The sequence below is a fragment of the Drosophila santomea genome, chromosome 3R (genome assembly GCF_016746245.2).
Source record: "Drosophila santomea strain STO CAGO 1482 chromosome 3R, Prin_Dsan_1.1, whole genome shotgun sequence".
Taxonomy (NCBI): domain Eukaryota; kingdom Metazoa; phylum Arthropoda; class Insecta; order Diptera; family Drosophilidae; genus Drosophila; species Drosophila santomea.
The window spans coordinates 23,920,473-23,932,685 of record NC_053019.2 but is presented as its reverse complement, the minus strand read 5'-3'; the positions used below and the strand labels follow the sequence as shown (position 1 = coordinate 23,932,685).

Here is a 12,213-nt window from a genome sequence, read left to right as displayed (position 1 = left end):
GAGCAAACCAGAGCAACCAACTGGTGGGCCATTTTTCATTGCTTGCTGCCATGCAAATACCACACACACACACATACATACAAACACGAACACACACAGAAAGGACACTCCCGCATATGTGTAAATATTTAAAAACTTACGACTGTCGGCAAAGAATAAAGGGAATTACTTGTGTGTGCCAGTATCTGGCTTACGTTTAGCCAGCGGTTCTGCAGTACATGTGGCATACTGACACTTGGCGATGCCCTCCATTGCGGACATAATCCTCCGGCCATATATCGCTATCTGTGGCGCATGTGGCTCCTGTTTCCGTTTCCGTTTCAGAGCCACAATGGCCAGTGAGTTTGGTTGGGTACTTTGGTGCACTCGCGGGTGTTCGCGGCACTTTTCGCCATGCGTGTCATGCCAAATCAGCAGCTGCTGCTGGCCAGGATTATGGCTCCAGTTGCGTAGCATTCGATCGAACGTAGGACGGTGCAATTAATTAATCTGATTAGTGCGTTTTGGGGCGGCAAAGAAATCTCTCACAGTTTTGCTAATTTCATTAATGGCTTGCTCGCCGCCCACAGCCGCGTGCCATTTTGCGTACAAGTGGCGCATTTAATTAGGCTAATAAAGTAATTCTCAGGCAGCGAGTGTAAATGAAACAAGCGGCGCGAAAGGAGAACGCAGATCCTGTTGGCGTTTCCCGCCTTTTCCGCGTTTCCCCCGCCAACTGCTAATAAAACAGTCATAATGAGTTAGCAGTAGTTGGACGGCGCTTAAGTGGGCGCCAGCTGGCCACCCACCCACATGTGTATGTGCATATACATATATATATTACATACATCCTGGCTGCTCCTTCGTGCCTGGCTCAATACAATTAAATTATGTGTGCGCGCTGGCCGAGTTTGTTGCAAGTGATAAACCGATTAGCACTTCGCGCTACCCCTTATCGTGAAACAAACCACGGACAAAGGATCAAGGATCCCTAGAATCAAGACTACGAACCCCAGAATTCTGCCTTCTGACCATGGACACCGGATCCAACAGACCAGTCACTATATCTTGGTCCTTGGATCACTCTGGTTACCCCAACACGGGCAAAACGTGGCCGGTGAAATCAGGATATAATTAATTTCATAAATCATGCTCAATGCATGCGTATATTTATGGGTATAAATCATGTAATTAACTGGCGCATAGTACCGACCCGGGTCAACATATGGCCAATGGCCAATGGTCGACGGTCGTTGGCCATGGAGGCCATGATAAACAAGATATTAACGACTTAATTTACTGCAGCCCGTGTGCCGCGGCAAGTGTCTGCCTGGCCATAAAGTGCAGGCACGCAACACAAATATAAATGGTTGAATAAATATATATACTCGTATGTACGTAAGTGATGAGAGCTAACGTCCAGTGGTGCACCCTTTGGATTGCCACATCCAGGATAATGTTAATAATTTTCGAAGTGGCGTAATTATAATTATAGCTGTTTGCGTAACCCAGAGCTAGCACACACAAATGTCCAGGGGGAGAAATTAATTTTAGCAGGTTTTGTCACACATCAATCACAGTCAGATATACATGTTTTATATTCTTATAAAGTGATTTTATTAGGTATTGTATATTTTATGAGTATACATTTGAAAAAACAATATACCTCAATCGATTGGATGTAGCGCATTTAACGCTGCGTCTCTTGTGTGAAATTAAAACGCTTAACGGTCGTGCAAATTTTCCCATTCTGGTAACCCTTTTGCTCGGCTACTGTGTACGATAACCGCCAATTTTTCAATAAACTGCAATAAATGTTTATCCATTTATATGCTTGATGCAATACTTCTTTATGTTGCTACTGTTGCCGTTTGTTTTTTAAAAGCAAAGGTTGCAACAAGAAAAAAAAAGGGGAAAAACGCATTCATATTAATGACTGTTCTGCACCGTTGGCCAACCACGAACTCACAGCCTCCCGCACCCACAAAGTACTGCCAGTTCTTTTGAAGTTTAATTGGCTGATTTAAGTAAAATATTTTATTCACTGGCAGCCCAGTATGGCAGTTAAAAAGGGGGTGAAGATATGGTTTTTTTTAATATTATTTGGCACAACTTCGAGCTATATTATATTATTAATAAATGTAACTGCCTAAGCGAACATTTCCACGGACTTGTCTTTTTTGTTCAGCTGCTCTAGCAAAACAAATGCTTTGCACTTTTGCACCGTGGATCTGAAGCAGTGTCCATAAAAGGGCGTTTCCTTAAACTCTGCAAGCATATATACATTGAGTTACCCATACCGATCGTTCACTGTACCCAGCAACTTACTGTACGCCTCCGGTAGCTTGCAATTGATCATTTCCAGTTCGCAGGAGCTCTTGAAACTGGTGTAGCATCTATTATTAAAGCCACACACCGCACGATCCACCCACGCAGCGCAGGTGGTGCAGTTGCCATCGCCCCGTGTTGCACTTAGATAGGATACTTAAAGCCGGGTTTAAAGCTGGGTGTTAGATACGCAGTATGCCACAAACTTACCCAAGAGAAGCAACCAAAGAACCTGCATGGTCGACTGGTCGAAGGAAATGATCTTGCCCCACAACACACCAAGCCGTGAGTTGTGGAAATGATTGGGTGTGGCGAATGGATTTCAGCGAATTTGCATAATCACCACCTGACTCAAGCCGTGGCGAGGCCTTTTACTTTATTACAAATGAAATTAGAAGGAAATTATAATTGCTGTAGTATATGCAGCAAGGCTCTGGCACTGGCCCAGGAACCTGGAACCCGGAACGCGGAACCCAGAAAGCAAACTCCCTGGATGTTGCATGTTGCTTGCCGCCAGCAAAGGAAATGAAAACGCCCCCATGTGAGCCAAAAAGCCAACGACCTGGGCAGGGCAGGCACAAGCTGCGGAGCGTCGGAGGGCGGGGAGAATAGAAAAAAATCAACACACCAGAGTCGGAGGAGTCCTGCCGCAGAGCAACTATAAAAAGGACACCCTGCAGCCGTGTGTACCGGAGTCTCTATTGGTGTCAGCCAGCAGCTTACAAAGTCAGACGCATGTGATGGTGTGTGTGTGTTTGTTCCGTACGAAGGACGCTCCCAGCTTTTAAGTATAATTTTCCAGATACACCGGCCGAGTAGTGGAGTCCAGGTGGCAACTGCTAGACAAAAACGATGTGCACGCCCCCACAAAAAACACACACAGACGAGAAACACACAGGAGCACAAGGACCAAAAGAAGCAGCAGGACGAGAAGGAGCAGCCAGCTAAACGAGTAGGTGGAGAAAATTTAATATGATTATGTTGAAGTAAATTGCTTGAAACAAATGTTGCATGGGCATCCGCCCAGCGATCTCCACCTGTGCATGTGCATATATACTTCTACATATATGTACGTATATACATATACACACCCATCTATCTGGCAGCCAGACTTTGATTCACTCAGTTGGCAGACCTTTAAAAAGCAATTAAGGACAATACGATTTTCGCCCTCAAAGGCTGCAAGCTGTCAACGCGTTGAGAACGGAGGAAAGTAAGTGCTTCGCTTACTGTGTGGCCAATGAATTACGTTTTGGGCCTCTGTGATTTGCCAACAATGTAAATAATAAATTTGTTACAGCTAGCAACAAAGCTTAGATGGATACTGATTCTAACGTATTTCTTATATGACTATTTATAGGTTCAAGAAGCTTAACGAGCGCAAATCATTAGAATATTTATAGCCGCCTCATTAGCGAGCTGTCAAATAATTATGTGCCATTATTGCGGAATGTGGCACACTAATACCAATTATTTTAATCAAATGATGTGCAGACAGATCCACAGAAAAAAAGCGAAAAATTGAAAACATTGTTGCCAGTGTCTGCGATGTGGCATGCCACCGTTGGCAAATCAATTGACATGCCTGGATGCCAAGCGTCAACAGCCCTCAGCCCATGACAATTAAATTGCGCATTGAATTTTAATGCAATTCAATTAAAATATAAAATATTTTTCAATTGGTTCACTGAAGCGGTTAGCCGTCGTCCGACTCCGGGCCACGTAATTAAATTAATCAACGATGCTCTCACTCTTTGCCACCAATGCTGCCAGCGTTTATTTGCTACCAACATGTGATACAATTCTGTTGCATCATTTATTTAAATCCTAAATTTGGCTTCAAATTCCAAGGATTTGCTAAATTGATATTCCTAATAATTTAAAAATTTAATAAATTAAATACTTAACAATTTATAAACTTAATAATTTAAATACTTAATAATTTATAACCTTAATAATTTTTTAAGTAAATATAAAATAAAATGGTAAAAAGGATTAAAATTATTTTATGTGTTCAACTTGAAAGGGATTTCTAACTTGTGGCCCACCGAAAAAACCTCAAAACTGCGCCGATTATTACAAACTCATTGACTTTGGCTTTGTTGATTGACTCCTTTCCTTGCGCAATCAATTGGTTTTCCAAAAGTCAGTTGATTTTTTACCGGTCAACCGCAATTGCAATTTAACGTACAAACCCGAAACCAAACAGAAATTTCTGATGCTGTCTGCGGCTTTGCCTAATCGAAATTAGCTTTGCCCTCAAATAGGCGGTGGCAATTAGCCATCGCCGCGTTCTGGTGGCCACTGGGTGGCTATTGGGAGGCTATTGGGTGGCAACTGGGTGGCGTTGGGGATGCGGAGGTGAGCGCCTGATGATGTCACATTCAATTGAGAGCAGGGACCGACATCCATTAAGCCACTGTCACGTTGGAGCCCTTTTTTTTTCGGCGTCCAAATGCTGCACAAAAGCGAAACAAAATAATTTAAAGCCTCGGTGGAAGCAGTCGACGCACACAGCACAGCAAAAAACAATTATCTTCGCACTAAAGCCAGTTACAGGCTGCCGCAGTGGCAAATGATTGACACAAGGCTGACAGGCATTGCAGCTCCTGACATGAACAGGATCAACGGGGAAACTCGGCAGCTCGGCAGCTCGGCAATTCGGAACTCGGAGCCAGGATAGAGCCTGCCAGCGTTGCGCTGATGTTTTGTAATCTGCTTAAATGTAAAGTTAACCATTTCGCCCATTTGGTCAATTTGGTCAAGGCAAAACAAAATGCAAAACATTCACAGCCACCAGCCAACAGCAGCAGTTGGAAACTTTTTGAGCAATGAATGCATGCATGTGATCCTGTTTTTGTAAAAGCTCTGGGGCTAAAATGCATTCGCAACGAGTGTCGTGGGTTAAGGGTGCTCGTCATTTTAGGCTGGCGGTGTAGTGCCACTTTGGCCAGACCCTGGGGTTTTAGGTCAATGGTTTTTGGCCAAAGGCACACACACACACACACACACACAAAACGCACCAATGGCCACTTGAGAGGCATCTGCCACGTGGCGTATGAGTAATATCTGCTCAGCGGGTGAATGCGGCACGGCCCATTTGGGGCACCAAGACGTTGCGGGCTGTTAATTTGATTTCTTGTCAAAGCAAACGGCAGGTGCCAAACCAGCCAACCAGTCAGCCAACAGCAGACTTGGTTACCAAGGACGCACTTTTGACTTTCTCTGGTTTGCCGTTGACGTGACAATTTCACACGCAACGCACACGCTCGCGTTTGCTCAGCATAAATAAACAATGGCTGACAGGATACACGAGCAGGAGGTCCTTCTGCTGCCTGCTTCTTCATTTTGCCGCATCGAAGCGTTAAATGGTTAATTCAAGTCATTTAGAACTCATTTCGAGCAGGCAAACGAGAAATATAAAGTCTTTAGCAAGACGGTTTTTTTGTTGCACAGAAAATCCCCCCGAAAAGTGCACTTCAAGTGCAGTGCTTAATTATGCAAACTGCAGCATTAAATACATAATTAAATAGCATGGCCATGGCCATTTGCATACTGAGTCGACCAGCAAACACACCAAACCCACCCACTAAAACCCTCTAACCCACTAGCAACCACTGGCCAATGGCAGCTTAAGTCTTCCGCTTACAAAACCGCGCTGCGCTTCATGAATTTCATACAAAATGACAGGCGGCGGTTGAGCTGGGCGGCTGGCAACATAGTATGGGAGAAGCTTCATAAAAATGGCCAAAGCGCATTAAAAATTGTGAGCGCATAAAAAGAATATTTTAAGCTAACAAAAATGGCCGCAAAAATGGCGGGGGGCGGGGGGAGAGCGCAAGAGACTTTGTCGAAAAGAATGGGCGCTTAAGCCAAAACGCTCCACCAAAATGGCCGGCAGAGAAGCGAATGATAAGCGCCGTTTTTTATGGAGCCCAGAGGAGCGAGCGATGCATGCATAACGCTGCAAAACGGTGACACATTTCAATTGGCTGTATGGCCCGGCAAAAAGTCACAGTCGAGTCATAAATGCTCTACTAATATGCCTTTAGTGGCTATTTTCCAAAAATCTCTGCCAAAATGTTGCTACTTCTATTCTTATACCAGTCAGGTTTTCTGTTTTAGTGTAAGTAGTTTGTAATACACGACGAGATGCTACCTCGCCAGACCTAGATACCCTGAAATAAAGCAGATGTAAACTCACTAAATCTTGAACAACTTTGGCTACCACGTAGCACCTGGCTCGTTTCCTTTTAGGGCATAAATCGCTTGGTCTAGTATGGGGATAAAAATCAACACCAAAGAGCTGCACTTTTTAACCTTGCCACCATGAAAAGCATACCACACACACACACGCAATTGGATGGCTGTGAAATTGACAATATTTCACTGGTAAAAGCCGAATTTAGTTGCAGTTTGGCATCCGTTTTGGCCCATTGAACTTTGCCGTTGATTGCGGCAGCCCCTATAAAAAAGGAAGAGGACTCAGAAAAGTGAGGAAAAAAGAAAAATACAAACGAAATACATAGCCAGCCACAAGGGGTTGCCAATTCAGCTGGAGTCTTTAAAAGCCGGGCTAAAAGCAATCTCAACTGGGCCTTTAAGATGGGCAAAAAAAAAAATAAAGCGCAGCCAGGCGTGTAAAATGTTATCGCAACATCAAATTTCATACATCATAAAACATATTGGCTTAGAAAGTAACAATTTTGATTGCGGTAAGAACGGTACACAGTAATGGGATCCTTTCGGGGCAAGCAGGCGTGGCATGCAATGAGGCGAGATGCTGAGACAGGGTTCCCCAGGACTCTAAGCGGCTTTTTGCCTGCTCCTTTCTCGTCCTTCGCCCGTCTCCTTATCGCCATCAAAGGATCTGTAGCAGGCTTCACGGCGCCTTCTAAGTGGGCCATTCCGGGTACAATTTTTGGGTCATGGCGACAACGCCATGAGCTTCACGCTTATGTGGTAGTTTTCAGGGTCCTGGATTCAGACGCTCAGACAACGAAATGACTTTATAACTAGCTGCCAGCCATAAAGCTCCGCCCACAGTGTTTTTCGATTCTAAAACTGCTGCTGCTGCTGCTGCTAATCATTGATTCGGTCTCCGGCTCGCTGGCAAACTTTTCACTTTCCAAACTTTGGCTGAAAATCAGGAGGAGCGAAAAGGGCTCAAACAACTTTCGCTTGCGGCTCAAACAACAGGAAGCGATCGTCTTCGTTGAGTTGGGCACCTAATTTCTGCACTGACGTTGGCCAAAAGTTAAACAGATGCCGCTCCGCCATCCGAGGCTCAGGTATAAATCAGCAGGAAAAATCAAGTGGGTGCGGGCCATGTATGCAATTAATTTTGGCCCAGTGCGTGGTAGCTGCTGGTAACCTGGTAACTGCAGCCGGCGGAAATGGTTCGAAAGTTCTGTTCGCAGTGACAACAATCGGGTCGACAACCTGCCAGGCAAAAGGCGGCATGGGGCACGGGGCACGGGGCATGGAGGCATGGAGGCGTATATCCTTGCCCAACCACAGCAATGTCTGCCCGCATTGTTGTCAACCTTTTTTTCTTTTCGTCGTTATCCTTTTGTCTGGCTGCAAACGTGGCCAAGTGTGGCACAGCTACAAACACACATGCGTTGGCACAGAAACACGCGATCCAACTTCTGCTTAGACACATTCACTTTTACGTCAGTCAAATGCTTGTGTGCCGCAGGTTATCCACATACAATTGTGGTCAAAACTGTGTTGCACGAGCTGACAGTATGAAAATAATTTTATTTAATTTATCACATTCATTTTGTGCACATTTAGTATTTACCAATCGCATTCAGCAGCCATAACTGCTCAGAGGAATGACAGTCATAATCGTATTATTAATTCATGCATTGCCATTAAACTTACTTAATGAATGATTAATAAATCTGTCATTTAATTGCGTATCCTAGCTGTAATCACTGGTTGATGCCATAAATATTTGATATAATTATTGCGCATTAGGTTGAGTTTTAATACACACAGCATTCATTGCAATTTTTTTTTTAGTTTGATTAAAAAGGTATAGATACCTTTGGTAAGAATGAGTATAGCTTTGAATAATAGGTTATTTTTTATGTTTTCTTATCTAGAATAATCAGTAGATATAGCTCTTAAGTAGAACCGATCCTCTGTGCTAAAAAGTTGACCCCAACTATGCGCTGCTTATGAGCTCTCAGCTCGGCTCAGCTGGTTGTTCATTTGAATATTTCATCTGGCTTTGACGCTGCACTTACTTTCGTTGCTCTTTCCGGGTGCACTTTAAGCAAGTTCCTTGCTCCCTGCTCCCTGCTCCTTGCTCCTAGCTGCTTGCCAGTGTTTATGTCGCCGGAAGTTAAGTTTTCACATGCGGTTAACGTCGCCTGGAGAGGCGGCATCCCGCACCGAGCCGTCCTCCTTTTTTGACCCATTTGCCAGGCCAGCAAAGACGGAAGACAGACGACAGAAGACTGTATCCATAAGACAGAGCAAACTCCGGGACTGTCTGGCGTTCCTGTGTCATGGCTGCTTCTGCTTCTGCATCTGAAACTGCCATCCAGTTCAGTTTCAGTTTCAGGCAGTTTTAGCCATGCATCTGAGGCCTGTCGGCTGCATAAATGTGAATGCAAATGCGGGACACACACACACACACGCACACACACGCTCGTTCACCTAGCTTATATATTGTGTAAATATGAAAAGTACTTAGTGCAACAATGCCGGATTATAGTTAAATTTATTAGCTAGTGTGTGCAGCTGGCAAATGGGTTGATGCACCACTTTTGCTCATCCTTTTGGGCCATAACTCACTCCCGTTTAGAGCATTTGTGGCGTTTTGGTGGATGCAACAGCAAAAGCAACAGCAACAGCAGCAACATCAGCGGTAGCTGACTACATTTTCTTGACTGACTTTGCTGCTAATTAGTTTTGCAACTTGTGCGCTCGAGCGGATGCAGCTCGTCCTGCGTTCTTTGACTTTGGCTCAGCCATGTGATAAGTGATAAGAGCTTCAGACAAATTTAATTTGCAATGCAGCCACAGAATGTTGTTTATCCAAGCAATGCATATCAGCTTTTGTGGCAGTTGCAGTCGCTTGTTTATTTGATGGCCAAACAAAATCTCTGCAGCCCCCCAAACCCCAAAACGAATCCAGCCATCGAGCTGTAATTAATGATAGGGAAACAGAGATGTTTCCTGCTAATTGACATGTGAGGGGGCAAAGTGAGCCGAAATCCAAAAGATGCATAGATAACATTGATCCTAATTGAATACCTTCACAGACTGCATTTGGTATAAAATATAATTGAAAAAGCCACTTCATATGCTGCACTCAGTGATTATGCTTCAAGTGCCCGGACTTCTGGAAATGATCAAATCAAATGCATGACTGTAGCTTAATCCGACTTAAAGACTCACCCCCTTTAAGCAGCCAAAGATACATTTGCAAACGTTTTCAGTTTTTACGCTCGCTGCGCTCCATTTGTATCTTTTATCCTGCCAACTGTCAGCAGCAGAATCAGAATTTCTGTGTCACTAAGCACTGAATCCTCCCTCAGTGTAATTGTCGAGCAATTGTATTGGATGCTGATAAACAGGGTATATATACATTATTCTGAACTCTGAGAACTCAATGCACTTGCTACAGTAGGAAAATCTTATGCGAATTTTGAATCTAATCTTAATGGATTTATTTTTGCAATTTACTCTTATCTAAATATAGAAGTTTTATCATTATATATGCGCTTTTATTTCTTCTACAAAAAGCGTACCGAAAATTCGATGAGTTCACAACTTTTTCCTGGCAGTTTCGTTTCACTTTGATTTCTGTTACGATTTATTGTGTGACAAAACCAAGTTTTATCCCTGACATTTTTTTCCTTACATCGACCATTTTTTTTTTTGTTATTGTTGCGATTATTATGATTTCTCAGTTGCCTGCCGGTCCGTTTTTTAATAAATCATTTCCGCTGCTTGAGCTGGGGAATATTATTTCCGCTTCCGCTTGGCATCGTCCGTTGTGCCCCGTTCCGTTCCGGCCAGCATTTTGCATGGCTGGCTATATCCAACCGTTTTCAGTTTTCATTTTTTCAGCTTTCAGTTTTCAGTTTTCACGACTCGACCGGCCACAGCCGGGAAACGAAGAAAGCAGTTGTGTGAAAGCCAAGCGGAGAGAGAGAAAGCAAACGGTTTGGAATCATTGAAATAATTGGCAAATCGATTGAAGCTCCACCGACAAAAGGATAGCCATGGGGCCATTAGGAGATTAAAAACTACCCAAAGCTAGCAATTAACCAAATGGAGAAAAGGAAATAGCCAAAGTCATCCAGATGCCATACCAATACCCCACGATCTATCAGTATCTGGTACTGGTACTAGTACTTATATCTGCAATATCTGCAGCATCGCCCATCCTTGGGATATAAACAACTCGGGCGGAGCTCAGCATGCGGTGGTAAATGGCAGTAAAGCAATAACTGTAACCATTTCTTTTTTTGGCAACTACACTCTCACACACACACACACGCGCACAGTGGGTGTCCTGCACTAATGTCACCACAAAAAAGAAAAAACCCCCGAAAAACGCAATGCGATCTGACCTCAATGAGCGCTGGGATTTGTTCTCCGCTGGCCACAAAAAAAACAAAAAAAAAAAGAGATACGGAAACAGAAAGGATATAAATAGTTCAAGTGGCTTGCCGTCTGCTCGAAATTTAATTCGTTTGTTTGGCAACAATTTCTGAGAAATTCCACCGAAGAATTGGAGCGCCAGCACTCCAGACAAAAAGGAAAAAGGTGGCACGAAAACTCCGACAAGACAATCGACAGATGGGCGGGCCAACTTTGCTCCGTTTCTGCCAATTTCGAGGGCTGAAATGTAAGCGTTAAATGCATTAAACTTGCACAGGACGACTCGAAGGAGCCCAGGATGTGCCAGCTGGTACAGGTAAACGGAAACGGAAACTGCTAAATAAGCTTACACTGCGAATGGAGGCGATGAAGGAGCAACATCTCCTGGCTGTCAGTTGGCAGGTGCAAAAGTGGAGACTCGCTAACTTTAACCACCCATAACCACACCATCCGTGCTCCACTCGCAGTTTGATTGTTTAAATATTTCATGAGATTTTATGGCAAGTACATGGCTCAACCCTTTTTCTGCAGCCCATGCCCCTGCCCCTGCCACGCCCCCTGAATTTATTTTATATTGATTCGAGACTCGCGTGTTCTCTGCACTCTCTGGAAATAAAATCAACAGCCTCCACTTGAGTACCCCTGCAAACCGAGGCACAGATCGCACATAAATACACTGGGCTGTGCCTCAAAAGCTCACGAGATGGAGGGCAAAAATGCATTTAAAAATTAACAACCCATCATAAAACAGGGCCAACAACTCGGAACAAGTCCTGGCCATAAAACAGTCTCGGCCCTTACTGGCCAACCAGTTCGAGTACTTGCCTCCTCCGCGCCACTTGAATAAAATATTAATTTATTTATTTCACTTTCTGCTCTTTATGAATCTCGTAAAATGCGTGAGGCCACACATAAATTTGAACTTTAGACGTTTCTTATGAAAATTTCTGGGACAGAAAATTAAAATGTGTACTAGATACAAGAAATTTGCATAAGACGGAATATAATCTATAAGAAACCGAATAAAATATCTATACAATAAAGATTAATAAAATAAATTTATTAAAAATGCAAGAGTTAAGTATTTTATTCGAACACATAAGTATAACTGAGCTTTTCTATCATCCCTAACAAGAATCGTGAAATAAATAAACTTCTCAAATGGGCAAGGATTTACGGGGATTTTATACAGCGAGTGGCTTGATCTTTGCTTGTCTGATCTCCCGATGAAAGTTGGGCCATCAATTCCAGTTGCCACCTTGCCCCAAGGGCCACCCG

The 12,213-nt window shown here is 43.7% G+C and overlaps 2 protein-coding genes and 1 long non-coding RNA gene across 4 annotated transcripts; 1 reads left to right on the top strand and 2 right to left on the bottom strand.

Annotated features, from left to right (window-relative positions):
• Nucleotides 1–2,055: 2,055 nt before the first annotated feature.
• Nucleotides 2,056–2,672, bottom strand: LOC120454045. The gene is made up of 3 exons (XM_039639039.1): nt 2,518–2,672; nt 2,308–2,463; nt 2,056–2,247 (listed from the first exon to the last, which is right to left on the bottom strand). The coding sequence occupies exons 1-3, from the start codon at nt 2,543–2,545 to the stop codon at nt 2,129–2,131; spliced, it is 303 nt and encodes a 100-aa protein (XP_039494973.1). The 5' UTR covers nt 2,546–2,672; the 3' UTR covers nt 2,056–2,128.
• A 242-nt stretch (nt 2,673–2,914) lies between these two features.
• Nucleotides 2,915–4,187, top strand: LOC120454046. The gene is made up of 4 exons (XM_039639041.2): nt 2,915–3,050; nt 3,110–3,259; nt 3,414–3,520; nt 3,668–4,187. The coding sequence occupies exons 1-4, from the start codon at nt 3,048–3,050 to the stop codon at nt 3,708–3,710; spliced, it is 303 nt and encodes a 100-aa protein (XP_039494975.1). The 5' UTR covers nt 2,915–3,047; the 3' UTR covers nt 3,711–4,187.
• A 4,822-nt stretch (nt 4,188–9,009) lies between these two features.
• Nucleotides 9,010–10,335, bottom strand: LOC120452414. 2 transcript variants are annotated; one of them, XR_005616466.2, is made up of 3 exons: nt 10,077–10,335; nt 9,724–10,017; nt 9,010–9,667 (listed from the first exon to the last, which is right to left on the bottom strand). It is a non-coding gene; the product is annotated as an uncharacterized LOC120452414 (long non-coding RNA). The 2 variants fall into 2 exon arrangements; XR_005616467.2 differs by having other exon boundaries at nt 9,724–9,891.
• Between the last annotated feature and the right edge of the window lie 1,878 nt (nt 10,336–12,213).

What these genes read in the sequence shown, in the direction of transcription:
- LOC120454045 (XM_039639039.1), bottom strand. Translation starts at nt 2,545, where the DNA reads ATGCAGGTTCTTTGGTTGCTTCTCTTGG. An exon ending in TCTTTGGTTGCTTCTCTTGG is followed by an intron (nt 2,464 to 2,517) that starts GTAAGTTTGTGG and finishes CCCGGCTTTAAG; the next exon opens with TATCCTATCTAAGTGCAACA. An exon ending in CAAGCTACCGGAGGCGTACA is followed by an intron (nt 2,248 to 2,307) that starts GTAAGTTGCTGG and finishes ATATGCTTGCAG; the next exon opens with AGTTTAAGGAAACGCCCTTT.
- LOC120454046 (XM_039639041.2), top strand. An exon ending in AGGAGCAGCCAGCTAAACGA is followed by an intron (nt 3,260 to 3,413) that starts GTAGGTGGAGAA and finishes TCTATCTGGCAG; the next exon opens with CCAGACTTTGATTCACTCAG. An exon ending in CGCGTTGAGAACGGAGGAAA is followed by an intron (nt 3,521 to 3,667) that starts GTAAGTGCTTCG and finishes GACTATTTATAG; the next exon opens with GTTCAAGAAGCTTAACGAGC.